At 47.6% G+C, this 25,403-nt stretch overlaps 12 protein-coding genes across 12 annotated transcripts; 7 read left to right on the top strand and 5 right to left on the bottom strand.

Annotated features, from left to right (window-relative positions):
• Positions 1-654: 654 nt before the first annotated feature.
• On the bottom strand, positions 655-879 carry FPRO_00063 (uncharacterized protein; the record flags this gene model as incomplete). The annotated part of the gene is made up of 1 exon (XM_031225808.1): positions 655-879. The coding sequence occupies one exon, from the start codon at positions 877-879 to the stop codon at positions 655-657; it is 225 nt and encodes a 74-aa protein (XP_031076407.1).
• Positions 880-1,422: 543 nt separating this feature from the next.
• On the top strand, positions 1,423-1,935 carry FPRO_00064 (uncharacterized protein; the record flags this gene model as incomplete). Its single annotated transcript, XM_031225807.1, has 3 exons — positions 1,423-1,475; positions 1,562-1,742; positions 1,798-1,935. 3 exons carry the CDS (start codon positions 1,423-1,425, stop codon positions 1,933-1,935), a joined length of 372 nt encoding a protein of 123 aa, XP_031076406.1.
• A 313-nt stretch (positions 1,936-2,248) lies between these two features.
• Positions 2,249-2,814, bottom strand: FPRO_00065 (uncharacterized protein; the record flags this gene model as incomplete). The annotated part of the gene is made up of 3 exons (XM_031225805.1): positions 2,249-2,490; positions 2,521-2,647; positions 2,725-2,814. 3 exons carry the CDS (start codon positions 2,812-2,814, stop codon positions 2,249-2,251), a joined length of 459 nt encoding a protein of 152 aa, XP_031076405.1.
• Positions 2,815-3,146: 332 nt separating this feature from the next.
• FPRO_00066 (uncharacterized protein) lies at positions 3,147-4,160 on the top strand (the record flags this gene model as incomplete). Its single annotated transcript, XM_031225804.1, has 1 exon — positions 3,147-4,160. The coding sequence occupies one exon, from the start codon at positions 3,147-3,149 to the stop codon at positions 4,158-4,160; it is 1,014 nt and encodes a 337-aa protein (XP_031076404.1).
• A 229-nt stretch (positions 4,161-4,389) lies between these two features.
• Positions 4,390-5,394, top strand: FPRO_00067 (uncharacterized protein; the record flags this gene model as incomplete). Its single annotated transcript, XM_031225803.1, has 1 exon — positions 4,390-5,394. The coding sequence occupies one exon, from the start codon at positions 4,390-4,392 to the stop codon at positions 5,392-5,394; it is 1,005 nt and encodes a 334-aa protein (XP_031076403.1).
• Positions 5,395-6,266: 872 nt separating this feature from the next.
• On the top strand, positions 6,267-7,040 carry FPRO_00068 (uncharacterized protein; the record flags this gene model as incomplete). The annotated part of the gene is made up of 1 exon (XM_031225802.1): positions 6,267-7,040. One exon carries the CDS (start codon positions 6,267-6,269, stop codon positions 7,038-7,040), a length of 774 nt encoding a protein of 257 aa, XP_031076402.1.
• A 2,115-nt stretch (positions 7,041-9,155) lies between these two features.
• Positions 9,156-13,600, bottom strand: FPRO_00069 (uncharacterized protein; the record flags this gene model as incomplete). The annotated part of the gene is made up of 6 exons (XM_031225801.1): positions 9,156-10,376; positions 10,454-10,629; positions 10,686-11,324; positions 11,376-12,007; positions 12,070-12,571; positions 12,625-13,600. The coding sequence occupies 6 exons, from the start codon at positions 13,598-13,600 to the stop codon at positions 9,156-9,158; spliced, it is 4,146 nt and encodes a 1,381-aa protein (XP_031076401.1).
• A 1,121-nt stretch (positions 13,601-14,721) lies between these two features.
• Positions 14,722-16,717, top strand: FPRO_00070 (uncharacterized protein; the record flags this gene model as incomplete). Its single annotated transcript, XM_031225800.1, has 3 exons — positions 14,722-15,080; positions 15,130-16,131; positions 16,183-16,717. 3 exons carry the CDS (start codon positions 14,722-14,724, stop codon positions 16,715-16,717), a joined length of 1,896 nt encoding a protein of 631 aa, XP_031076400.1.
• Positions 16,718-16,838: 121 nt separating this feature from the next.
• On the bottom strand, positions 16,839-19,603 carry FPRO_00071 (uncharacterized protein; the record flags this gene model as incomplete). The annotated part of the gene is made up of 5 exons (XM_031225799.1): positions 16,839-17,880; positions 17,930-18,597; positions 18,647-18,727; positions 18,776-19,370; positions 19,419-19,603. 5 exons carry the CDS (start codon positions 19,601-19,603, stop codon positions 16,839-16,841), a joined length of 2,571 nt encoding a protein of 856 aa, XP_031076399.1.
• Positions 19,604-20,987: 1,384 nt separating this feature from the next.
• On the top strand, positions 20,988-21,998 carry FPRO_00072 (uncharacterized protein; the record flags this gene model as incomplete). Its single annotated transcript, XM_031225798.1, has 1 exon — positions 20,988-21,998. The coding sequence occupies one exon, from the start codon at positions 20,988-20,990 to the stop codon at positions 21,996-21,998; it is 1,011 nt and encodes a 336-aa protein (XP_031076398.1).
• A 627-nt stretch (positions 21,999-22,625) lies between these two features.
• On the top strand, positions 22,626-23,255 carry FPRO_00073 (putative amidases related to nicotinamidase; the record flags this gene model as incomplete). The annotated part of the gene is made up of 2 exons (XM_031225797.1): positions 22,626-23,021; positions 23,070-23,255. The coding sequence occupies 2 exons, from the start codon at positions 22,626-22,628 to the stop codon at positions 23,253-23,255; spliced, it is 582 nt and encodes a 193-aa protein (XP_031076397.1).
• Positions 23,256-23,314: 59 nt separating this feature from the next.
• Positions 23,315-25,093, bottom strand: FPRO_00074 (uncharacterized protein; the record flags this gene model as incomplete). Its single annotated transcript, XM_031225796.1, has 4 exons — positions 23,315-23,443; positions 23,496-24,323; positions 24,370-24,732; positions 24,779-25,093. The coding sequence occupies 4 exons, from the start codon at positions 25,091-25,093 to the stop codon at positions 23,315-23,317; spliced, it is 1,635 nt and encodes a 544-aa protein (XP_031076396.1).
• Between the last annotated feature and the right edge of the window lie 310 nt (positions 25,094-25,403).

Raw genomic sequence — 25,403 nt, 5'->3', positions numbered from 1 at the left:
GTGCCGGCTTACTGCTGCACCAAGGGTGTAGGCGGAGATAATTATTTATTAGCCCGTCGGAAACGTACGTGGTTCCTTCTTACCAGATACAGGAACTATTACGAGGTTGTCGCTGCCTTGTCTCCTTCAAGCGAGAACGACTGAATGTATAAACTGTAACTGGGTGCATCCGGTGATGGACCTTTGCTCAGCCGAACCGCCGTAAGCGCGTGTCCGAAGGGCAGTCATCTACAGGCTGCATTATCTGCAGGTCCGTATATACCAGTCTCTCGTGTTCCAGCACCCACTGACTAACTGCTGTTCAAGAGGCCGCAAAGTCAAATGCGATGAGGCCAAGCCAGCATGCATACGCTGTCAGACTGCACGCTTCAAATGCGAAGGATATGCGTCGAACTTCCGCGTGGTGGCCTCTGCTAGCTTGGCTACCGCAGCACTTCCAGTCATATTATTCAAAACAGCTCATGCACCACTTCACTACCAGCCACTACTAGAAGAAGTACTATACCTCGCCCAGCACTTCACCATCAAGCCTATCCCGACACACAGTTCCACGCACGAGAAGGAAGCTCGTCTCACATCTGAGCTATCTAATCATGCGTCCAGGACAGGACACGACTACATCTCCGTGATTCACAGAAGTTCCTTTATCACCAACTAGGCCGTAGTCTCCGCTCCAACTCTGTCACTCACGACCTTGGCGCCCTCTGTTTCTCCGTTGATAGGCACCACGTTAGCTCCCGCAGTAGTGACGTAGAGAACATCTTTCTCTGCCTCAGCCACCCGGAGAGCACACGCTGTAGCCGATGCTACAGCCCAGGACGCAAACCCTCCTGCAATCACGATGCCCTCGTCGCCGCTGAGTAGAATTTGAATGGCCATGTTTGTCGGATGCCTTGTCATATACACAGCCCCGTCATCTGCAATACAAAAATCATCTGGGACTAGCCCAACTGTCGGTGGCGGAAGTGGGCTTGTGAGTGATCTCTCCACGTGCGTTTCTGGATATCTAGTCCATCTCAAACGATGAGCTGGCTTTTGTAACTAGCCGATTCTAGATGAAGATACGATAAAAGGTGCAGTGAGCCCGGCGCTTCCGTGGGGTCCAGCTACGGTTGGCTGAAAAGCAACTAGCGAGATTGGCTAAGTTGAACAAGCTATTAGGGTAGTTTTGTAATATTGTAAGTTCTACGATGCAGGAGCAGTTTTACATCAGCCTATCAGTGTCCGTCTGTGCCACCCTCGCACTTGGACACGATAAAGCAAAATGAGGTCAACGATCACAATTGGTATCTCATCTCACAGATACACGACGCGTCATTGACTTGAATCATATGTATATATATCCTGGTTCAACGCCTTAAAACAGATAGTAACTCTTACTTCACACCCAACTTCTAAACATCACCCCAACACATTGATATCATGGCCAAAATCGTCCGCATCACGTTCCTGTTGCGAAAATGCGACGATATTACGTATGAACAGTTCCATAAGTAGTTAAGTCCTCTAGACATCCCCTTATCGTTTCACCAGAACAGCCACTGACTCGTTCTTAATCTAGCTGGTCGGAAGAGCATCCAAAGATATGGCTATCTGTCCCCATCGTCAAGCAGAATCTTGTCAAGTACTCGCAGTTCCACGCTGATAAGAAGCTTGACCTCTCAGGGACTGGCATGCCACCTGTTGCACCCTTCGATGGTGCGGCTATTATGTGGGCCAAGAGCCTTGCGGACCTCCATGCTGTGAGGGTATATCCTATGCATAAAACTTTTCGTCGTACTGATGTTCGATGTAAAGATCTTTAGCGATCCTGAGTATAATCGGATCGTCGTCCCGGATGAGGAGAAGTTCCTTAAGCGCGCTGAAGCTGTTCCAATCATTGGCTGGGATGAGGTTAAATTTGTCACGGAGGGTTTGCTTGAAGGTGCGGAATGACCTGATGCAGGGTCTTTGTATCTAGCTCGCGTGGATCAAGAGCCTTTTCATTGCCATAACGTGCCCGTTCACCATTGATCGAAGTTTCAAATTGAAGTGCACTATAGATCCTATCCTTGAAAATTAACTTCCTTATCATTAGGAGTGTATCTAATCTATTCTATTAAGTCATATAGCTTCTAGACTAGGTCCGACTGACTCTGTTCCTTGAGAAGGTTACCTTCATTTGTAGTCCAAACCCTTCTTACATATTGAATTTATATGCGTGTCTCCTTACTCTCCCCAATTTCTTGGTTTTCTTTCTATACCATGCCTAAATTCTTTGGTCAGTTTCGACTACATGAGGAACCAGGCGACAAACCGTGTCATAGCCAGCTCCAATGATATAGTTGCCAATCTTCTTCAATAACCAAAGGGTCGGAATAGAAATAGCAATGGCTCGTGCCTCATCATCCCCTTTGCTCATATTCAGTAGCGTGCTCGAGGGAGCAGAAGCATCGAACACTGCTGGTTGCGCCAGTCCGACCATGTCCAGGGCTTTGCTTAGCTGAGCGCCTTCGATCAGCTTTCAGCTACGGAATCCACCCATGACGAGCAGAGGTAGATCTGGGAACTCCTTTCGGATGGCTTCTGCGAAGTCGAGAAAGAATGCTTCTCTTGCCGCTGTGCTTTCTTTCTTCACCCGCTTAACTTGATCAGGGTCCAGGATTTCCTAATTGACGTGTTAGACAATGCTGGAAAGGTCGGTGGCACAGGGGATAGACCTACGATTGGCTCTTGATAACTTACCCCACTGATTTCCAGGAAAGTGAGCCCAGCGTCAGTGATCCCCGGCCCCCGATTCTCGGCATAAAGGTCAGCCCGACGGCCGTGATTCATGATGAGTCAACGAATAAGGCCAGCCCCGCAGAAATCTTGTAGTCTGAAGTCGACCCTTGCTGAGTAATAGAAACAAAAAAGGGACGGCATCCACAACCCCCGATGTTGTTCTACTGAAGACGGTCTCGGGTGGAAGTGAAAGCCGACGGGGAGAAATCAATTCAGGCTGAGGCGAGGCTTTATTATTCTGAAGGATGAACTCACTTTTAAGTGCCACGCCGGCTACTGCTAGCTTTGCCACTTTCCGTTCAGTCTGTCATACTTAAGTGTGGCATCGCTCCCAGAAAGACTGTGTCCGCTCGTATCATTTACCTGATTTGCTATCAAACACCATGTCGAACCGTTACCGCAAAGTGGTCATACCCAGATACGGCGATGCCTCGGTCCTCGAGATCGTTGAAGACACATTAGCAGCCCCAGCTAGCAGACATGTCCAAGTCGCCCCAATTCACGCTGGTTTCTCCGGCGCCGACGTTCACATGAGGCGCGGTGTCTACCCCTCGCAGCAGAAGCCTCCCTTGACCCCAGGCTACTGTCTCGTTGGCACTGTCAAAGCCAACGGCACCAACAGCAATATCTTCAAACCTGGCGACATTGTAGCATGCTTGACCAAGTATGATGCGCAGGCTGAACTTGTCAATTTGCCCGAGAAGCACCTTATTCCTGTGCCTGCAGGCCTGGACCTGCAGCAGGTGACTGCGCTTGTCCTCGACTGGTCCACGGCGTACGCCATGGTTCACCAAGTCGCCAAGGTGAAGAGTGGACAGAAAGTCTTCGTCCACGGCGTTAGTGGATCTGTGGGCTATGCCACCATGAAACTAGCACAGTTGCGTGGGGCCAAGGTGTACGGCACGGCATCGGAACGAAATCACGCTGCTATCCGAGAACAGGGAGGAGTCCCATTCGTCTACACCGATAAGAATTGGATCAAAGTGATGAAAGACGGTGGTGGTGTTGACGCCGCTTTTGATTCCATCGGTTTCGACAGCTTTGAGGAGTCCTATGATATACTCAACGACCACGGCATAGTTGTTGGCTTCGGTGCCAATCAGCTGTCTCTCACCGGCGAGGCTCCCATCTCAGCTATCTGGCCTACAGTCAAGTTTCTGCTCAAGGGAAGAGTCCCATGGCGGAGCAAGCGAACATACTTTTACCGCATCGATCGCGATCAGCCGGAGTACAGGCCTAACATGAATACTCTTCTTGATCTGCTCGGAAAGGGCGAGATTCATGTGCCCATCAGGAAGGTCTGGGACTTGGACGATATCCAAGAAGCTCACGGTCAGTGGCACAGCGGATCCGGAGTTGGTGCAGTTATCGTCAACATCAGGTCCGGTGCTGCATAGTGATGTCTGCGATGAGGGTGCCTTGATAGTACAGATAGCTAAAATATAACTTTTGAAAAGCTTAAGGTATAGGCTTCAATAATAGAATTTTATATAGAACTATTCACTGCTATAGCCTGAAATGTAAGGCATGGAAGTGGAGACATTATATGCTTTTAAAAAGGCGTGAATCAAGCGCATCCCTTTTCTTATAATCATAAACAACCCTTTTACTATTTCATCTCCAGCCATGGCATCTAACTACCAAGCATTCAATCCCCAGATTCCATCCATCTTTGATGCAGCATTATACGACAACTATGACGAAGTCTGCTCCTTGATCCAGCAGAATGTTGATGTGAACGCTATCAACCCAAACACAGGCGCCACTGCATTGCACATGGCGAGCGGTTTGGAAAGAGGGCGCAAGGTCAAAATCCTCCTAGAGGCCGGTGCAGATCATTCGATCGTCGACGATCTACACGAAACTCCAATGCATCAGGCCGCAATCACTGGGAACTGCGAAGCTGTGAAGCTTCTGCTTGAAGCTGGCGCAAGCCCTCATGGAAAAGGACGTGACGATTCAACCCCGACACATATGGCGGCTTGGAACGGCCATACTGATGCTCTGAAGCTCTTGATCAATGCTGGCGCGGACATACATGCTGTCGATGAAATGGGACAAACGCCCCTTCATGTGGCTGCAAATCACGGAGCCGGCCCGGCTACTTTGCAAATCCTTCTCAAAGCAGGAGGCGATATCAATGCCAGATCTGACAGTGGAGAAACGCCCTTGCTTGCGGCAGGGGGATATGATGATATGGTGGAATTCCTAGTTCAGGAGGGTGCAGATCTGGAGATTGCGGATAATAATGGGATGACAGCTTTGCACATTGCCGCGAGAGATGGAGTGCGCAGTCAAGTACAGTTCATTCTTGACACAAATCGCTTTGAAGTTAATGGCAAAACGAAAGATGGAATGACATCGCTTCATTTCGCCGCGGCCAAGTCGTATTGTGAAGATATCACCTCGCTTCTTTTGGATAGCGGCGCCAATATCGACGAAGTCGACAACGATGGAAATACAGCTTTGCATTTGGCCTGCGAGAGTTGGCAGGATAGCGTCGTCAAGATATTGCTCGACAAGAGAGCCGATACGGAGAAGAAGAACCAAAAGAACGGAGAGACACCTTTGCACGTTGCCGCACGTTGCCGCACGTATTGGACGAATCGGCCCTCTTCGTGCGTTGCTTGAAGCCGGAGCTGACCCGCGAACGACGGACCAGAACGGGAGAACTCCAAGACAGAGTGCGGAAGCTACAAAAGCGGAGCAGATTGTATTACAGATTGAAGAGTGGGAAAAGCAGGGGCCTCATAGTGATGAACTCAATAGTCAAGTCCGGGGCCAGATCTTGAAGGCTGCCGAGACCTGGGATGAGATTGTAAGGTTATTAAAAAGTATAGAGTAACCTCCAGGCTTATTTTATTTAGTGCTCTACTGTAAGCAGCCTAACTCTCTGATTTGTTACATTAAATTAAATATACGATCTCGGTAGTTAGATAGTTCTACTATTACCCTTAATTAAAGGTAATAAGGCTCCTTCACTTAAAGCCAGATTGCTTGCTATGACTAATCTACGTGTGCCACACCATGGCTTGGGGAATTAGTCCGTCCAGAAAGAATGTTTATGCGGGGCGTAAAACCAACAACCAATTGACTAAAACTGCCGAGTGATTACTATTCACTAATTGTAAGCTTGCTCTAGTGTTAGTGTGGGCTGTCTGATTATGCAGCATTGATCCTACTCAATTGGGAAGGGCTGTTCGATTATATAACCTTGATCCTACTTATTTAGGTAAATGTCCTAGAACCTTGACGATTTACGCAGAATTAACTGTGTTGACAAATCGATGCGTGTTTTCAATGATTTGAGTAGTTCCAAAAGGCCGGAGGCAGTGGCGTTCTATGGAGCCAATATACTGGTGTTGTACTACAGTTGGATGGATATATAAAACGACTGTTTGCACTTGGCAAGATAAGAACTTCAGGAAAACTGCATTCATAGCCACCATTCTTACTTCAATAACCATAACTCATACTATATCACTCGTCCAAACAAACCCACCATGACTTCTCCATCTACTATCCTCATCACCGGCGGAAACCGTGGAATCGGCCAGGGCCTCGTCAAGACCCTTCTAGCTCGGCCTTCACTCACCGTCATTGTCGGTGTCCGCGATCCATCCCACCCCACATCCAAAGCTCTCCAGGATCTGCCAGTGGGCAAAGATTCCAAGCTTATCACCGTCAAGCTTGACTCCAGCGTCCCCTCTGATGCTGCAGAAGCCATTTCTACGCTCAAGAGCGAGCACGGCATTCAAGCCCTTGATATCGTCATCGCCAATGCGGGAATTGCAAACGAAGGCGGTCTAGTCCGTGACACAACCGTCGACAACATCAAGAAGCACTTTGAGGTCAACACCATCGGTCCTATTGTCCTCTTTCAAGCCGTAGCAGACCTCCTACAGGCTAGCAAGACCGGGAAGCCACTTTTTGTTGCTATTTCAACCCTCATCGGGTCCATCGGCTCTATGGAACACCTGGTAGCACTGCCGCCTACCAGCAGCCCTTATGGTGGCAGTAAGGCTGCTCTGAACTGGTTCATTCGGCGCCTTCACTTCGAAGAGCCTTGGCTTACTAGCTTCGTTATCCACCCTGGCCTGGTGGAGACCGAGATGGCTGTTGCGGCTTTTGGCACTGGAACCACCGAGAAGCTCTCCGTCTATGGATCTATCTCTGTCGAAACCAGCGTTACGTCGTTGGTCAATGTTATTGATAAGGCCGGCAAAGAACTCAGCGGAACCTTTCAGAATTATGATGGTACGGAAATCGCTTGGTAGACCAGTACCATGAACCTATAATCTTGCGCCGATAGTGGAGAAATGCAAGGAAACGTCGGTGGTCCAGGGTTAGCCTCCTGCCACATTGCAACTATTAAAGTAGCTTTTATAAAATAGACTTGCCTTGAATATCTCAAAGTTCACAAATACCAGACCCCCCTTCACAATCTACTAGCAATGTTTCTTGCTCCAGGTAGATATACCTAATAGCAAACTGGTAGGGATAGAAAGTTTAGCCTTTGCTTTTTGTACAATTACACAGTTGAAAGACCTTAGTTGGGGTGACTTGAGGGGAGTTCAAGTTGAACTGACCGTGACAACTTGCCATACTATTAATATTATTTTCACGATAAGCGGGTATACACCTTCACGAGACACTCAGCTATGGTATCAACACATGCTGTGCAACGCAAGGATCCAACTGATAGCATTTACATAGCCTATTATGAGCCTCGGAAGAGAAAATAGGGCAGCACTTTGTGTATGGGATATTTGGCACGTCACAAATAGAGGAGAGATTTTAAAAATATTGATACGCCTTATGGCTAGGATACCTGGCCAGCCAAAGCAGCCAGGATCGTGTGATTCTAATGCAGTTCTGAGTGGTTATGCTCTAACCACTACTGATTGATCAGCAACAGGTCAGTATTATTAAACGACCCGATGGGTGGCTTGTGAGCCGCCATATGCCTCTAAATTAGCCACACTAACCCCCCATTTTATTGAGGCCTGTTTGATTGGTCATATTGTCTTTTAATACTACTTCCACTTGTGTTTACTGATCGGTAGCGCCAGCCTTGCACCATAGTACCACCTAATCTCGCCATTACATAACACCCCCGTCTATTGGGAAAATACGTGGTTTGTCAGACACAATTGCTTCAAGAACCCAAAATGTTTCGGAATAGTAGGAAAGTGGTGAAGCTTTTCATTTTGTGCCTTATAGGTTTCCTGTAAAGCTGGAAGATGCTGCTTTTGTTCGCCACTTCTAGGTTCTTGCTGAAGGACGCTTGCCGAGGATAAGAGAATAGGACCTGGGCGGTGACAGGTCGGTCTATACGCTAGACTTCGTTTTAGTTTCTCTGCGATATTATTCTTTGGTGCGATTTAGACCAGCACTGTAAAGTACTTAATTAAACTAGTTCATAATCCACTTCTCGGTTCTGCAGACCGCAAGCCGGTTACTCTCTTTCGTTATAAGGCACAGAAGGCAGATATGCATGCTGGAAGCCACCATGTTGCTGCCCAGTGAGTATCATCTCTGTCACGGCAAGACTGATGTCCGATTATGGCCTCGTGATTAGTGATCAATTAACGACACGGAGACCATTACGTTCTATATATCAGGCCCTTTAGTGCACCCAACCACTCACCGAGGGCTCCTAAAAGTCTCTAGTAAGATCGGTCCTAGGGGTTCTGATAAGCTGACTGCCGCTTGCCCCCTACTAGACTGGTAAGATGCTCCTGAACTATGCAAATCATATATTAAGTGGTCGGCTTCTCTTGCAGTGCAGCCCCTTTTCAACCATTGGATATATGCCGTCGTCTTCTCACTTCCTTAAAGTCATTGATCTTCTTACTTTCCTGAATTCATTGGTCTTCTCCACTTATCACGCCTAAAACCTATAGCTCCTAAATTGCATATTTTGCGGACTAGGCCATATAATACCTTACATCCAAGTCTAATGATCTACTACCAAGGCTTTGGGGCCAATGTAACAATAGCTCGTATTTCGTCAATTAGTTAGCGCATATCTAGTAGCATACTTGACTTGCTATGAGTATTCGGTACCGTAGGGACGTTAGGTCAGGAGATTAAGTACGAGGTAGTTGAGGGCACAGTGTCGAGTGCCTGCTGAGAGCATAAGGAGAAATTAGTGCTGTTGCTGTGCGGCTCAATGCTGAGGGAATAAAACCTGCTAAAGATGTCATGCCTTGGCTTAATGATAGTTAGATAAAGGGATTATTGCAGGAAGTAGGTATATGTAGTATATAAAGGTTAATCTATAAAGCTACAAAAAGTTAAATTCAATCTGAGTGTCATAGCAGCCATATATCTATGTATTAAACCAGTCTTGTTCTCCCCCTATTTTCATACAATGCGATCCGGGGTGTTTAACGTTCGGAGCCTTTCCATGTCAATTTCTCCTTCCCTTTCGACGCTACAACTCTTAATTTTTCCCTTGCTTTTCTAGCAATACCTCCGATTGTGCCTCTCTCGCCTGTTCCTTGCTCAGATAGCTGGCTGTTTAGTCCCCTGCTCGCACTTCCATCAAGTACAGGGGTGGAATTACCAGACGGCAATATTGTTAGTGGTGTTGAACCGCTCCCTGGCACCGAAAAGTCTGTTTCTAGAACACTATCACTGTGGCTGGAAACTTGGGTAGTGTTTTCAAGCCCTGATTCTTGGCCCTCCAAAGTAGGAGGTAATCCCGGAGTTGAGGTCCATGTCAGAGGGCAAACAAGACTATGCCCAAATATCACTGCGCCGTCGCCCTGAATGTCTAGGGACGGGCTTCTTGCGTTAAGCCTGAATTTTCGACGTAGATGAAATGTCTTTTCAGGCAATAGGACCTGTACGCGGTCGCAACGACACTTGGCCCCAGGATTGCAAACATCAAAAAGGTGGTCGGGCTGATGCCAGTAATAATCTGTGAACAGCTTCCAGCACGGCTCACTCCCTAGGCCATACCCATTCGAGTTCATGATGTCCTTTATGACGGGTATAGTGGTTGCCAATAGGTCGCGTCCCAGTGGCATTTCACCCCATGCGGCACACGTTGAGCCCGCGTCCTTCGGCTTGATGATTTGGCCAAACCCTTTGCCAAAGAGGGTAACTGCATCAATCGCCCTCACTAGATCGACCCAACCGAACCCAGTATCCTGAAGAGTCTCTTCTTTAAGATAGATGGAACCAACTCCATCAACCACATCTGTGAAATCCCATCCCACAAGATGTCGTCGAAGCGACATCTTTATCTTCGCCTTGTATCCGTCCGTTGTCGACGCATCGGTCTGGATGTCGTGAAGCATTTGGAGAGTTTCGTACACCCTCCCTACCTCGTCTGCAAAATGATACCACTCGATCTGTCTCTTGATAGTTGTTTTGCCTGTTCCCTCTCCTCCCGGCGTGTCCCAGACGGTTTCTTCAATAGGCCTGTTCCACTTCTCGTATATCTTGAGGTCCATGTTTTTTTGACACCGGAGAACATTTCTCGCACTCATCTTTCCTTCGTACGGAGAATCTGCTTCAATGATATCGTCATCATTGAAGATCACTGTTTGATCATCTCTCTTCGTGACGCGATGGAAGCCCGAACAAGATGAAGCAGCACGCTGGATCCGTTGACAAGCCATGCCCGACGATCTTCGCAGTCAAATAGAACGAAATGTGTTCTTTCCATTTCCAATACTTGTCGATGATAGTCAGATGTGTTTCCCAGCCTCGCAGGTTTGTCCTTCTTGCCCACTGCCACAGAGACGCCTGCTGTGAGAATCTTGCCTCCTGATACAGAGAAGCGATCCAAAGCAAAAAAACGACCTGGCTCTCCTAGCTGTGTCTTTCTTACATGGGTGATATTTTTTGAACCTTTCGTTATATTAGCACCTCTCACAAGTCTTTCTATTCCGATATACAGAACATACCGGCGAAGTTCAAAGCATGTGCGCACCAGCCAACGACATGCCGAGCGTTGTTGATGCCTGTAGAAGTCAAATGTTTTGCAAGATTAAAATCATTGGCAATAGCTGGAACTCGCGGATCCGAAAATGAAAACCGGCTCCCGTCCTCGTTAAACAACACATGCCAATGTACTATTTCCTCGTCATACTCCGTCGGAACCAAGATTGTGCAAAACCCTTTCAGAAGGACTTTGCCACAAAAATTAGCTATCTGTTGTGTTCTCAATAGCGCAGAAAGAAGAGGGAGTGTGACTTCGAGTCCCGGCTTTGTATTTGACCCACGACGTCGGACGGGGAAACCATGAACAACCACGGGGTTTCTGAATAAATCCATCCAGCATTGGCCTTCGGGGCGTAAAGCATCATCTGAATATCTGATACTGAGATTAGCGACGGGTGCCATGCTCCGATTCCCAATGTCAATAGCGATCTTAGGCTCGGCGATGACAACCTTGTCAGCATGCGCTGATCGGAGCGCTGTGGTCAACCATCCATACAGCTCCCCTACTTCTGCAATTGCCTCAACAGTTCCCGAAACCTCCAACTTGAAGTTTCCTTGGAAGTCGAGCCATCCTGTGAGTTTTGTCTGGTCAAACAACGTGACTAAGGCCTGTTCAGTTTTTTGTAGAACGATAATGAGGGGAAAACGCATACCTGAGCACTTGGAGCCTGAGTTACTTCGCAGAACATGTTTTGTTAGGTGCAAGAAATCTTCACCGAAAAATTTCCAAGTACGAGTGACATAATCTGAGCATGTCAGAGCCTCTTGAACATTGTTTCCGTCTCGTACCAGTACGATTGATCCCGCGAGCGCGTCTTCAGCAATCTCGGTATATTCCTCTCTCGTGAAAAACAATAATGGTTTCCAATCTGACTCATATGTCATTGAACACCTTGGAGGACCTTTCAATCTGCTAATTGTACGGTTTTCCGTCCGGGCGTACAACGCGTCTCGGATCTTTGTGGAAATTGTTTTCATTGAACTAGCGTCAGAGGTCGTCATGTTGGCTTCCCGATGCAAACGAGAAATAAACCACTGGAACGCAGTCGACTTTTTGACTAATCCATGGTATTTCGAAGGTTCGAAGTGTGATGTATCGATATTTATGTCGTCATTAATTACTGGGTCATCGACATATGGTTCAGGGTTTGGATCTTCTTCGCAACTTTCTGCATCTTCTATCTGCCAACTGGCGACTTTATCGCCGAATGGCATAGCATCTGACTTTTGCTCAATATTATCACTGTCTCTCAGATAGTATCGTTCAAATTCTTGAGAAATATCCCTACAAGACGAGAATAAGTATATCAAACCAGAAAGGGGTCATAACTATTTGTGAGTACGTACTTTCGTTTCTGATGAAGGAACTTCATAATCTCAAAATGACCCAAGGTCTCCTGTTCCCCACCAATTCTCAAAGCGAAGCCGCGTAGTATATCTGGTAGACTCTTCAAAATTCTCTCCAAAGAGTCTGATTCTGGAATCTGGGAAGGTTCGAAGAAGCTGGCAGCAAGATCATACATATACTTTGACGACTCGGGAATATCAGAGGTGTAAATTGAAGTGTTGTCAGTGGCGTCTTGACTTTTCCCTTGCTCTCCCATATCAACAGATGTTGGGACAGTTGAGCCATTGTCAAATTCATGTCTACCTCCCGACTGTGCCATTTCATGCAAAGATATAGAGCTTTTTGGAGCTGTCATATCTGTTTCTGAAGTTACGGAGTGGCTGATCCACTTAGATGACGGCTCATCATCTGTGGGGGCGCCGGCTGAATTCTCTGCCTCTATATCTGACCCCGAAGCTACAGCATGCCGAATTGCTAGCATATTATCCTCGATCAGATTGACTAAATAGAAATGTCAGCGGATTCTCAACAGCTGCTTGCTACTGGTAGCCTACTTCCTGTCATAAGGTCTGCCAACCTGCGCTGATTCTCAATCGGCTGAGGAGAGATTTGCAGAAGAAGATCCCGCGTGTACACGGCTGCTGCCATTGCTGCATATGGTTGCCACTCTCGACTCTTATGGGAATCGCAATAGCTGCAAATACCGCAAATGAGACGAAAGGGCATTATAATTCCTGGTCCTGTTCCAGCTGCAAGACACAAAATATCCCTATCTTCAGTCGCTAATCGATTTCGGGCAATGGCGTTCTTCAAAATGCTATTCCCTAAGCCAATCGTGCCATAATGAATTTCTGATATATCATCCTCAGGGCGTCGGTCGCGACGCGATATGTAATTCGATGGATCGCTACTACAACCGTCCTCGTTACAGCATATGTCGTGCGTAGCATCGGGTTTGAATAACCTGTCAGTACTTGGACTTGGCCTTTGGTACCTAACACGCATCCGCGGATTCATGTCCAAAATGTCATGGATTCCTTCGTCAATATGGTTTCCGTTTCTCGCGTGGTAAGAAGCAAGACTGACTGCAGCGTTCAAACCAGGCAACGGTGGCGGGTGTATAGCTGATTCTCGTTCCACTTGAACTGTTCCACTAACAGTCTTTCGAAAATCGAGTTGTACTACGCCCGGCTTATTATTGCCATCGGTGCTCACCACAACATCGCCTAAGCGAATATCATGGTCTGGTCTTGGAACAGCTCCTCCAGTAGTGACCATCAAACACAGAATGATGTTAGGGAAGGATCTCAACATGTCGACAGTAAGCCTACCTAGGGAATCTAGTACTGACTCTGATGGCATGGTAATAACGACATTGAGATTCCCAATCCTTCCTGTTGTATAATGGCTGAGATCATGGCGGGAAAGGGGAAGAGGGTCGTGTTTCTGGTCCAGGATGCACAACACAGCGATGTATTCATTTTGTTGCCCACAGATCAAGCCGACTACGTAGTCTTCTGGATTTGGCATTTTGATGTGACAGGTGATTTTGAAGCTATGAAGGGAGTTGGCTGTTGTTTCTCTCCGGCGGCATTAAATTAATTTGCATACAAGCAGAAATAAAGTTGAGAGCCTGAGTGCTGTGTTTCTTAGAAATAAATCTGGTGGGCTGATGAAGATATATCTTTTATTAGAAGTAAATCTTTTGTAGGACCAGCTTTTAGGCTCGAATAGGATAGCTCAACGTGGCAAAGGAGGGAGCCAGGTGACGTGTCGTAAAGACTACATCTGTGCTGCTTATTGGCGCTTCTGGGATTCACCAGAGCGAATAGCATAGAGGCAATAGATATTTTCAACCTCCTTGTAAGTAAACATATTGCCCGATTTCTAAGAATCTATAAAAACACGTCTTTAAGATTATATTCTTAAGAAAAGGCCTATAATATAATTTATACTTAATTATATACTAGCTTTTAATAAATAACTGCAATCTAGCAGAAATAAAATAAAAATATTTTAGTATTTTCTAAAATAATATGTTTAGTAAAATAAAATCCTTATAGAAGGGCAAAGACTTGGCTTAGTTAGAGTTTCTAAGCCCATACTATAGATATCATAAATATACTTCAGGCCTAGGGGATAAAACGTGCTAAAGACAACATACTTTAACTCAAGGAACCTAATACATATATTAATGCTTCTTCTCGGAACAAGACCTTAATCCATTTTCTTTAAAGCTAAGCTATACGCGGTATTTATACCTATAGTGATTAACAATAAAGCACATCTGCGTCTCTCAAGAATATAACAGGAATACAGTTTATGCCCAGCCAATCCTATATATCGCCACCAATATAACAATGTTTCATGTTGCGGGGTAAGATATCTTGTGGCTCTTTGCAGGGGTGCCTAAGTGGATTTGGCCCCCAAGGCAGAAAACTGGATGACCTTGCGAGATTCTGCCTGGCATGGTTCTCATCTCTCATCTTTTCATTTCAATTTTAACTTGACGCAGCGACAATTTCGATGGGAGATATCATTTGCAGTTTCTTCAGCTGAAACTGAGATTCATCTTATTCCCGGGGTCGCACTAGAAATCATCAAGGTCGACTGTTGATGACCCCGACTGAAGGCCCCACAAACACCGCAACATGGCGATCCATAAGCTGACCCCGATCCTCATGACGGGAAGTCTATTCCTGGGACTTCTTCTTGCCATCGGCCATCATCTCTACTACCATTATCTCGACGGGAGGATTATCAAGAGTCAAAACCAACAGGAGTGGTTTCTCCGCGTCGGCACTGGTATAGCGTTCCTCGCAAGAGCCCTCTTGTCAGCAGCTGTCGGGTTCGCATACACGCAAATACTATGGCGTACCTTGAAATCAAAGTCTGTCACTATCGAGGGTGTTAACTCGCTTTTCGGCGTCTTGCATAATGCCTGGGACTTTACTGTTTGGGAGCTGTGGACGGCTGCGCCGGCGCTTGTTGTAGTGGCCATAATAGCTTGGTAGGTAAGAAGCTCGAATTATCTGCAGCTTACTGACATTTACTTGTAGGGCACTCCCGCTGATAGCAGTTATTACTCCAGCTACACTTACCGTCCAGGTATCTGACCGTCCAAACATCACGGTGGTCGACGCTCCCATTCCACTGCTCGATTATGACAACATGCTCAACTTTGCTCAATTCACGGGAGTAGGCGGAGTCGGATACTACGCTCCCTCGAGCTACGTCTCAAGGGTGCTCTTATCAGTCGCATCTCTCGGCTCCATCCTCACTATCCCAGCACCATTTCCTAACTCGTCATATTCCATCGACTTTTATGGCCCTTCGATTTCATGCAATAACCCCCGTAACGCGACCTTTGCAAAGCTCCTAGGTGATACTGTCAAGAACGAGACCTGCTGTGGCAATTCTGTTGGCTACGTTGGTTTTGTTCCGAGTAGCAACACAATCAACAGGACTGTGGAGGGCTATGCCTTGGCCGGTCTGCGTGGAGCAATGAACTATTCTCTCATCTCGACAGTTGCATCCATTGATCAGACGGCCAACGCCACAAGTTCGGCTAAGCTCTATGTTGTCGTACCCGATAAGCCCGCGTCAAGCAGTTACATCATGGCAAACAAGTCGATCGAATGCGCGCTCTATAACTCGTCGTATGCCGTCAACTTTACATTCGACAACGGCAGGCAGAACATTACATACAAGTCCAAAAGACTAAATGGAGTAACATCCACCGATGCCGGCCTCAACCAGGATACAGGCTCTAGTCAGTTCAATGCTGCTGTCGCTTATATCGCGCTCATGGACTCTCTGGGCAAGCTGCTACTTGGAAGTCTGGGCATCTCACACTATGGTGTTATGCGTGCGACTCAGACACAGATCATGAGCTCTATTCTCATGGATGCCAAAGAGATGCAGGTTCTTGGTGGTGTAAATGCGGCAACAGATCGGCCGGCAGCACCAGATTCTGTGATTGGGAATATCTCTATGGCTGATGCATTGGAGCAACTGTTTACCAATGCGACGATAAGCCTCTTCAGTAACTCCCAGCTACTGTAAGTGCGCGCATGTGCTTCTTGTGATCGGCGCTCTGTTAACAATTACAGGCAAAACGACACCACTGCATCTCGCGGTAACATTACCTACCTCACCACGCAAATCGCCTTCTCCTATGAGCCTCGCAACCTCTTCATCGCATACGGGCTAGGCGTACTGGCTTCTGCGATTATTGTCATCATCGGACTTCTATGTATCAAGTCTGCATCGGCATCCTATGCGACTACTTTCTCAACTATTCTGCGGACTACGAGAAACCCCGATATTGACACTATCGTCCCCGCAGCGGAAACATCTGGCGCAGAACCTTTGTCAAAACATCTTGGCGATACTCGTCTGGTACTCCGACGCCAGGAACGGAAGCTGGAGGGGATGGGTGAGGATATGGTGACGCTCTTTGCTGTGGACTCGATGCCGGATGAGAAGGGTAGGACAAAAGACCTTCCTTATGATTCGTCCCACCCGGGGGATAGAGGGCAACAATACTCTGACGTAAGTATCGAGCTTCTGAGCCATGTCGACCATTCGGTTACAGATGCAAGGACTGGAAATGGCGGTAGGAAGCCGTTTACTAGTGGAAATTGAGTAATAACAAGCATATTAGGTCGCAACGTCAGCATTTTCGGTAGCATCTTGAATGGCAAAGCAATATTAATTATATAGATATTCATGTCATGTCATTAAATCTCAACGCTTGCAAGTTGTTTTACAAAAAGCCTTGGTTATAATCTTGATTATAACCTTGGTTGAACCCAATCCCATCAGACAGCAAACCCATCTCTTGCGCAAAATACAAAGCTTGATCATTTTGAGCCCAACTCACTGCCCCTTGAAGGCGCTGCAGCAGATCCTCAGTTGTCTCCATACCCACTACCGACTCACTGAACTGTGACTGTTCAGACACAGGGGATGGCTCTTCTGTACTCTCCGGATATGTCTTCTGCGCTCGTTCCGCGACTTCATAGACTACGGGCGATTGGGGCCCTATGTCTATACCCATTTGCATGGCAAAACCCACGGATGGATCGTCTTCCATCCATCGTGAAAAGCTTTTTGCGTACGTTGCTGGGGACAGCGGTCGGGGGAGGGATATTTGTCGTGTCATTGGCATTGGCATTGGTGCGAATTGCGGTTGTCCTAGTAGCATGGGCATCAAGGATCGGTTCCTGTTGAAGAAACGTCTCAAAGCAGCTGGGAAGTCACTATCTTGAGCCAAGCGATCTTGACTTAGGCACACATCGATGGTCAAAGCTAGTCGGAGATATTGCGTTGGACTTCGGGCCAGGACATCAGCGTGATCGTTGGTAAGCATCATTTGTGACGGTTCCTCGCGATCACTACACTCCATAAAGTATCGAATCGTCTTGGAAATAGAATGAACGCCGTCGTACTTGGGGTGAAGCTCTCTGAAAACTTGGATGAGGACGTTGAGTCGCGATTGCTTAGAAGCAACTTCTGGACGGGCCCATATCTCGGTTGCGGAAGAGGCAGCGGACATCTTCATATCGACCATGTGCATCGCAAGCGGGAGAGCTGTGCATGCTACAGCGCTGCTGGGTAGCCAACGGGTGAGTCGGTGGGGATGTAGTCGGGCGAAACATTCTGCTATGCTTTTTGTGGCGTTTCGAAGATCTCTTCGGTTATTCTTGAGGAATTGGGTTTCGTGTGATGCGGTAGGAGTTTGGTTGACGAGACCTAGTATTAGACCGAGATGGAGTTCGTAATTGCAGAGGGCGACTTGGCTGGCGCTGGGGAGATGTCAGTGTATGTGTTGCAAGGGGCGATAGGGAGCCTTACTGGAAGTAGATCCAGACTAGGTTAGTGAACAACACTGCAGAGTCCTCGTATCCTCCTGAACTCAATGTCAAATCTTGAATGGCAAGCGGTGGTCTTGTAGCCACTGCCCAGTTCTTGAGTGACCTCTTGTGTTCCTGTACTTGTGCATACGCCGTCGAATGTGCTTCCGCATCTAGGATCGGCAACGTCTCGGTAGGATAAACTAGACCCAGGACGTCTGTGAGGGTGACACAAAGTTCTGTAAGGCGTTCTAATGTGAGGATGAGCTTGTGCTTTGTGGCAATGTTGTAGACTCGGGACGACTCAAGTTCATCGACGAGATCATCGTAACATAGTGGAGAGCAGTTGGCAAAGTCGAAATGGGCACTGGTAATCTGGATATTCCGTCGAACGCAGAGGGGCATGATTCGATCGCGTATAATACAGCACCACCAGATACGTTTAAGTATATTCCGCCTCTTGACATCCTGTTGTGATATGTGTAGTCCGTAGGAGGGAGAATCGTAACTATCGGCGTCGCATGACTTTGCGTGTTGAATCGCAATTCGGAGCCATCTACTGTTCGCCTTGCCAGGCCCAGAGCGGAAGGTTGGGCACCAGTAGGTCAAGAGGAGGGCAGACTGTGCGATGGAAATAGGATCGGGGTCGGTCGAGAAGTCGTATAGAAGCTAGATCAATGTCAGAAAGGCTTCACTAAATATACCACATGTTGTTTACCTTGGCCTTGGTATAGAAAGCCTCTTTGGCTTCGAGGATGGTGGTGAATCCCAACGTGCGGAGACTCTCTTTAGAGACAAACTTTATTTGTTAGAACAACCCAACTCGAAAGTGGTGATGTCAACGTACAGTGCACGAAGCAAACATCATCGATTGCAACAAAAGCATCGAAACAGGCGTCCCAGTCGTCGCAGAATTAGGTGTAGGGTCGTAGGCGTTCCAGAAATCGGCTTCATTGATAAGAGGCAGTAGAGGGTGGATGTAGAGGAAGTAATGTCGGATGAATTCGTCGAGGATCGGTTTGGACGGGACGCGTAGACAGCCTTGAGCGTTGAGGTGGTGGAAATCGCAGTCGCGCATGTTGAGGGTCCGAAGGAAGGGCATCGACGAGTATAGAGCTTTGAGTTCGGATCGTACGGGTTCGCTGGGCTCTTCGATGATTGAGGGTGTATATGGTGGGATCTCTCTGATCTCCTCGATGACATCTTCTGTGCTGTTTGTCGTGGGCGACTCGAGGTCAACACGCTCGTGATGCTCGACCGATGTCTTGTATTCGCTCTCTTCTAGTGTATGTAGCACGGCAGTCGCATCGTCGACAGGACTCGTTGGGTTATCGTCGTTCGAAGTCGGCGACGTCGTAGATGCCGCTGCCGTGACGGCTTCACAGTCGCGAATGAGGTTGGCATTGTCGGAGACGACGGAGACACTGCGATGAGGAAGGGGACTTTACCATGTCAGTAGAGTAGAGGAGGCGATGATATCGATAACATACAAGGCATCAGCACGACGAGCAACGACGCATTCACAGCCGTCAAGTCGACAGTTGGTACAAGGCGTCGAGGTGCGAGTGACATCACACCGGACCTTTCGCTTGCGACATTTTAGACACGCCTTTGTCGCGCGCTTCCTCGAGACGGGCTTCTTGGCGAAGCGAATCGGTTGCTGAGTGTTGTTCATCCTGGTACCTATAAGCAAGGGCGGAGACGAGCACGAAAGTGGTACCCGAAGTTGAAGAGGAGGAGCAGGAAAACGGAGGAGAATTGAACCCCAGATTTACCCCAAACTTGCACTTGTCTTTGCTGAGTGAAGGACCCCCCCCTGCTAGGGGCTAAGGGGCTGGACCCATGTGGGACGGATGGTAGTGAGCCTCGGAATTCTCGGCTAGAGGGGTTTGTGCCCCACGGGGAAGCTTCAGGTTTTCTCTTGACGCGGTGACATTAGGAATCAGATGAGGGTTTTTGATGTTCTGGCTATTGGTAACTTGTGATGGTACTTGTGTGAGCTGGCTTTGGGGTGAATCATCCTCCGTGTCGCAGTCTAGATTAGGGATACCCAGATAGCAAACCTCTAATAATGGTCCAGGTGGCGAATGGCATCTTCCGACGGCTAAATGAGCCGTCGAGTATGAAAACAATTCAATACCACCCAAAAACAAGGCTAGGGACCTGAAAACTATGTAAAGACTCCGCGAGAATTAATGGCTCGCGTATCTTGCATAACGTTGTGTTTGCCCATCGTATGACACCTATGACTGGGGTCTCTGAGATGGCGTGGGGACAAAGTGTAGCGCATTTTGTCACAACCATATACGTAGATCTGTCACTATAAAATCACAATCGTTGTTTTCGAAACAACTAAACATCAATGAGGGTTTAACATCCTCTTTGAGCTGATTTAATGGCCTTTTGCAGGGGCAACTCTCCGTTTAATGTCCTGGAATCGATGATCTCTAGGGTAGCTAAGGGTTACGCTACGTCATGTTTCTAAGCCAGGGCGACAGTCGCGTGACGTTGTCTCCAGCCACTCTCCCACATAAAGCCCGGTCGGACACCTCGGACACCAGAATCTTAAATACTTTTCATCCCACCAAAACTCAACTGTGAACAGTTTGCCCGTGACTAGCTCAATGGAGCACAAGCTTGCAGAACCATGCCACGTTTATTGCTGCTATTTTTATCTCGTGTTAATGGAGCGTGGCTGTGCAGCCAGTCAACGGCTCGTTCCAGACGTAATCGGCACGAGCCACACAACAAAATGTCACGATACCATCAATTAACCCCTGTAGCTCGTAGGTGTCGCCGAGTCTACCATTAGGCTCTGCGCAATACGAGGACGTCACATCGTAACGGTGCCGGAATGCAAATGGGGCTCTGTGTCTAATTACAGTAGCCTTGCCCTCGTCCTTTCTAGGGATGCTCCCTTGATTATGTTATTGTCTCAGTATAATTTCAACGAAACGACCCCATTCTTTCTTTTCTTCATGTTTTCTTTTTGCCTCTAACTATAACATCATTATTTATTCCATGGATTTACTATCGTGCTAGCATATACCGAGTACACAATGGTAAAGAGGTTCGATGGCCTTGAGTTTTGGGAGCAACGATGCAAGGCTCTCGAGCTATCGCAAACGCCCGCTACAAAATCACCTACCGACAGCGAGCCATCCCTGTCATTTGAGAGCCCAAAAATACACAGCGCCGAGCCAGCATCACCAGCTCCATCGCTAATAAAATGGCCGACGACTGCAAAACCATTCGGAAGCCTCGATGATTCCGAACCCATCTTCATTCAAACTGTTTCTGCAGTCCACGACGTCCGCAATTCCATGTCCTTTTCGCCCTCATTGGACCAACATAGCCAATCTGCATGCGTGCTACGGCCAAGTAGCTTTGAAGGCAAGGAGGAGTTCCTCACTGTTATCAGCAGAGGTGGATCAGATATAAAATGGGACAGCAGTATGGATGAGAGGAAATCACCATCAGCTGGCTCAAATATTACACAACTCAGACGTCGATCACCATTGCGACTCCAAACAACCAACTTATCTGGAATGGCACAGCGTCAACAAAGACACTCAATGATGCCAAATCTTCCAGCCGCGAATACCAACAATTCACCAATAGATTACAGACACACATTGAGTGCTTCAGCAGATTGCGACAAGTGCATCACCCGCCAAACAGACAAAGCATTCGAAGCCCTCACCAACGCCCTGAGCAACAAACGCCAGGACGAAACAAAACACCTCACAGTTATCCGACCGACCATAGACTGCCGCATGCCATCGCTCAAGTCACCAAAACCAATTCGACCCAGAATGATACGCCAAAAAACGCAGGAATGGGCAGCGACGCAAGAAGATATCGATAGCTCCACAGCGAGCTCTTTATCAAGTCCGCTGAGTCCAATGATGCCGATCCAGATCTCTTTAGATGGGAAGGACTTAGACAAGTCTGAAATACCTCCGATGGGATGTAATCTGGATCATGACCTGGAGGACTTCTTGAAGTGGGAGGCACGAAATGTATGCGCTTATGGATATGGGACAAATGGGTATACCCTTTCGCCATAGACTAGAAAATGATTTGATGATGGGAGGATGATATACGGTTAAATTGCTGGACATCCTATGACTAGATTAACACCTTCATAATTGATACAATCGATTACTCATAGAAGTGGGCGAGATCATTTCAGAAGACTCCTCATCGTACTAGTGCAAATCGCATGAAAAGTTTCATATGTCTATCTTAGCGTTATGCCAGAAATTATAGTCACTTCTAGCTTTTGGTAATGATCATAACGTTACTTATTACTGTACAGCAGATGATGGACCAGTGGGATGGAATCGAAGACCCATTCTGTCGGCTATAATATACTAATTGGGCATAAACCTAATGATCTCATCCAATGATATTCGAGATCGCTCTTCGGACCAAAGGACACAACAGTCAATATCCAGCCTAGTCAAGGCGTAATTGGTGATTTTGCGCTGTACCTGGATTAATCACCTGTCGGCTTTCCTTCCAATTACGTGATCATTTACCTTAATTCGACCTTGGTTGCTGAGTAATGGGAATATCGTCAAGTTAACCCATTGCTCCAGGTGAGGGGTCATGTCAATGACCTAACCAGTATATAAAGACACACGCACCTATTGTAACAACACTCATTATTCACAACATAATCAGCATCAAAAATGGCCTCAGCAACTTCATTCCGCGACCTCGTTGGCATTCCCGCCTCGACGGCTAGCCCCTCCGACAGCGTTCTCATCATCATCGATGCGCAGAATGAGTACGCTGAGGGCCAGCTCAAAGTGGTCAACGCTGCTGAGTCGCGCAAAGTCATCGCTGGACTTTTGGAGAAATACCGAGCTGCGAATGGGAGTGTCGTGCATGTTGTACATGATACACCAGAGGGCGCGCCAGTGTTCACCCCAGGTACTAAGCTCGCTGAGGAGTTTGACGAGCTGAAGCCTAAGGATGGCGAGGCTGTTATCCACAAGAACTTCCCTGGTTCATTCACCAAGACGGATCTTCAGAGCGTCTTAGATAAGACTGGGAAGAAGAAGGTTGTTCTTACAGGCTACATGGTAAGTCACTGAGTTGCATTACTGAGAAGCAAGACTAATCATGTGAAGGCTCATGTCTGCGTCTCGACTACGGCGCGTCAAGCTGACGAGCTTGGCTTCGACGTCATCATCCCCGAAGACGCCGTCGGTGACCGTGACATCCCCGGCGTCGACGCCTCACAGCTGGTCAAGGTGTCACTGAGCGAGATTGGCGACGCCTTCGGAACTATCATCAAGAGCAGCAGCATTGCTTAGAACTATCTATAAGTGATATAAACTTTTACAATCTATGTCATTACAATTCATTATATAATTCATTCCTGCTTCTCTGAGAATTCTGGCTGTACGAGTTCCCTCCGTGTGAATTTGACGTTGAAGTCTGTCTGCTTGACGAACCAGGCGTTGATGATTCTCCACTCCTTGCTTGGGTCTTCAAAGTTAATCTGCTTCTTGTTAGTGTTGACTTCATCAAAGCGCGGGATGAGTTAAGCTTACCTCGAATCGTCTTAGAAGACTTGGCACAACCTTGTAGATCTCGAGGAGACTGATATTCTTGCCAATGCATGTTCGGCTACCCATGCCGAACTGGAACATCATACCCGTCATCTTCTTGATACGCTTATCTTCCTCTTCAGCGTCAAGCTTAGGATCAGGCAACCAGCGCTCAGGCCGGTACACATCAGTGTCGGTGCCAAAGATCTCTGGGCGGTTATGGATGATCCAGGCTGAGACACCGACGATCGTGCCGCCCTTGATAAACTCGCCTCCGATTTCTGCTCCCTGGGGAGGAACGATTCTCTCAAGGGGAAGACCTGGTGCGGGGTGCATTCGGAAAGCTTCCTGGACACAGGCATGAAGGTAAGGGAACTTCTGAGCCTCAGAGAAAGTGACAAGACCAGTTTCGTAGTCAGAAAAGACACCGGCCTTGGCAGCCTCATCAAGCTCATTTTTGAGCTTCTGGTAGCACTCGGGGTTTCGGAGGAGGTAGTAGAAGACGGCGGAGAGGGTAATAGCGGTAGTTTCCGAACCTGCAAAAGCCATGGAAACAGCCATGGTTTGGACCAGAGTGTCTGTCATGAACTCGGGGCGGGCTTCACGAGCGGCGATGAACTTGGAGAGCAAGTCTTGACCGAGGGGCTGTTTCTTGAGGTTGCTGGTGGGGAGGCTATCAACCGACTTGAGCTCAGGGATGAGACGTTCAGCCATGCGGGCGCGGGCGAAGCGTGCGACGGCGATTGTTGAGTCAAAGAGACCCCACTGGGAGAGCTTGAGGTAGATAGGGTTCTTCTGGAAGATAAGATCCAGGAAGGGAATTTGTCCGATCTGAGACCTGTTAGTAAGAGCTTGGATAAATGAATGGATGGCTTACAGGTGCAACATAGAGGAACAGCTTGCCTAGGTACGCGACAATACCTTCGACGTCCTCATTCTTCTCAATGAAGCCATGTCTCTTGCTGTAAGTGATCTCGCCAATGACATCAAAAGCGTAGAACTGAAGCCATTGTGTAAAGTCACAGACATCAGACCTCTTGGCAAAGAGATTCTCGGTCTGTTCCAAGAATAATTTGGTGGTGTTGTCGACAAAGGGCTCGTATTGAACGAGTGCGCTCATGGAGAAGGCAGAGTTGACACATCGGCGGAATTGGGAGTGGAAGTCATTGTCTGTTGTGCTGAAGAGAGATGCGAGACGGTGGCCCTTGACCACGGATTGTTGTACGATGTAAAAGTCGGACTGAAGACAGTAAGCATGAGTTTCTGGAGCCAAGTGAATGACGTACCTTGACATAACCCTTGCTGAGACCATAAATGGACTTGAGAACAGCAGGGTCTGCAAATGATAGAGCATTTGGTCCATATCTGACAATATCACCATGCTTAGCATGGAGTTTCTGCAGTGTCACCTCAGGTCTCTGCCCATAAACATCCCAGAAGCGCCACCAATCCGTCAAAGACGCCAAAAAGGGACCGGGGTATTTATTTAGACCATGGTGATATCTGTTCTTGACCAGCCACGCGACAGTCAGTGATGTAAGTACCAACACCCAATGCTGGGCGAGGGCACTGAGAAGCGTTTCAACCAAGCCACTGTGCATGTTGAAGGCACAAAAAAGGGCAAACAAATTAAAGAATTGTTGAAGAAGGCACTGAAGTGGTTTATTTTCTTTATTTTTCTATCCAGCATACTCTCTTCTTATATCACTTTCCAACTTAGACCAGATCTTGATGACAGTCTCGGTCTTCGGGTACTCCAGGTTTGCCCCCACAGGTCATTCTGGGGTATTTGGGGACAAAATGATCCACCAGCTCGGCAAGTAAACACGGCAAATACAGCTGATGCAGATATCCGAGCACATTTTTACGTTTTAATAAATAAATGTCATCATAATTATATACCTACAGCAT

Source organism: Fusarium proliferatum (assembly GCF_900067095.1).
Source record: "Fusarium proliferatum ET1 genome assembly, contig: FPRO_scaffold001, whole genome shotgun sequence".
In the NCBI taxonomy this organism is placed as follows: Eukaryota; Fungi; Ascomycota; class Sordariomycetes; order Hypocreales; family Nectriaceae; genus Fusarium; species Fusarium proliferatum.
The sequence above is the reverse complement of the archived record's forward strand: the minus strand, read 5'-3'. Positions and strand labels throughout refer to the sequence as shown.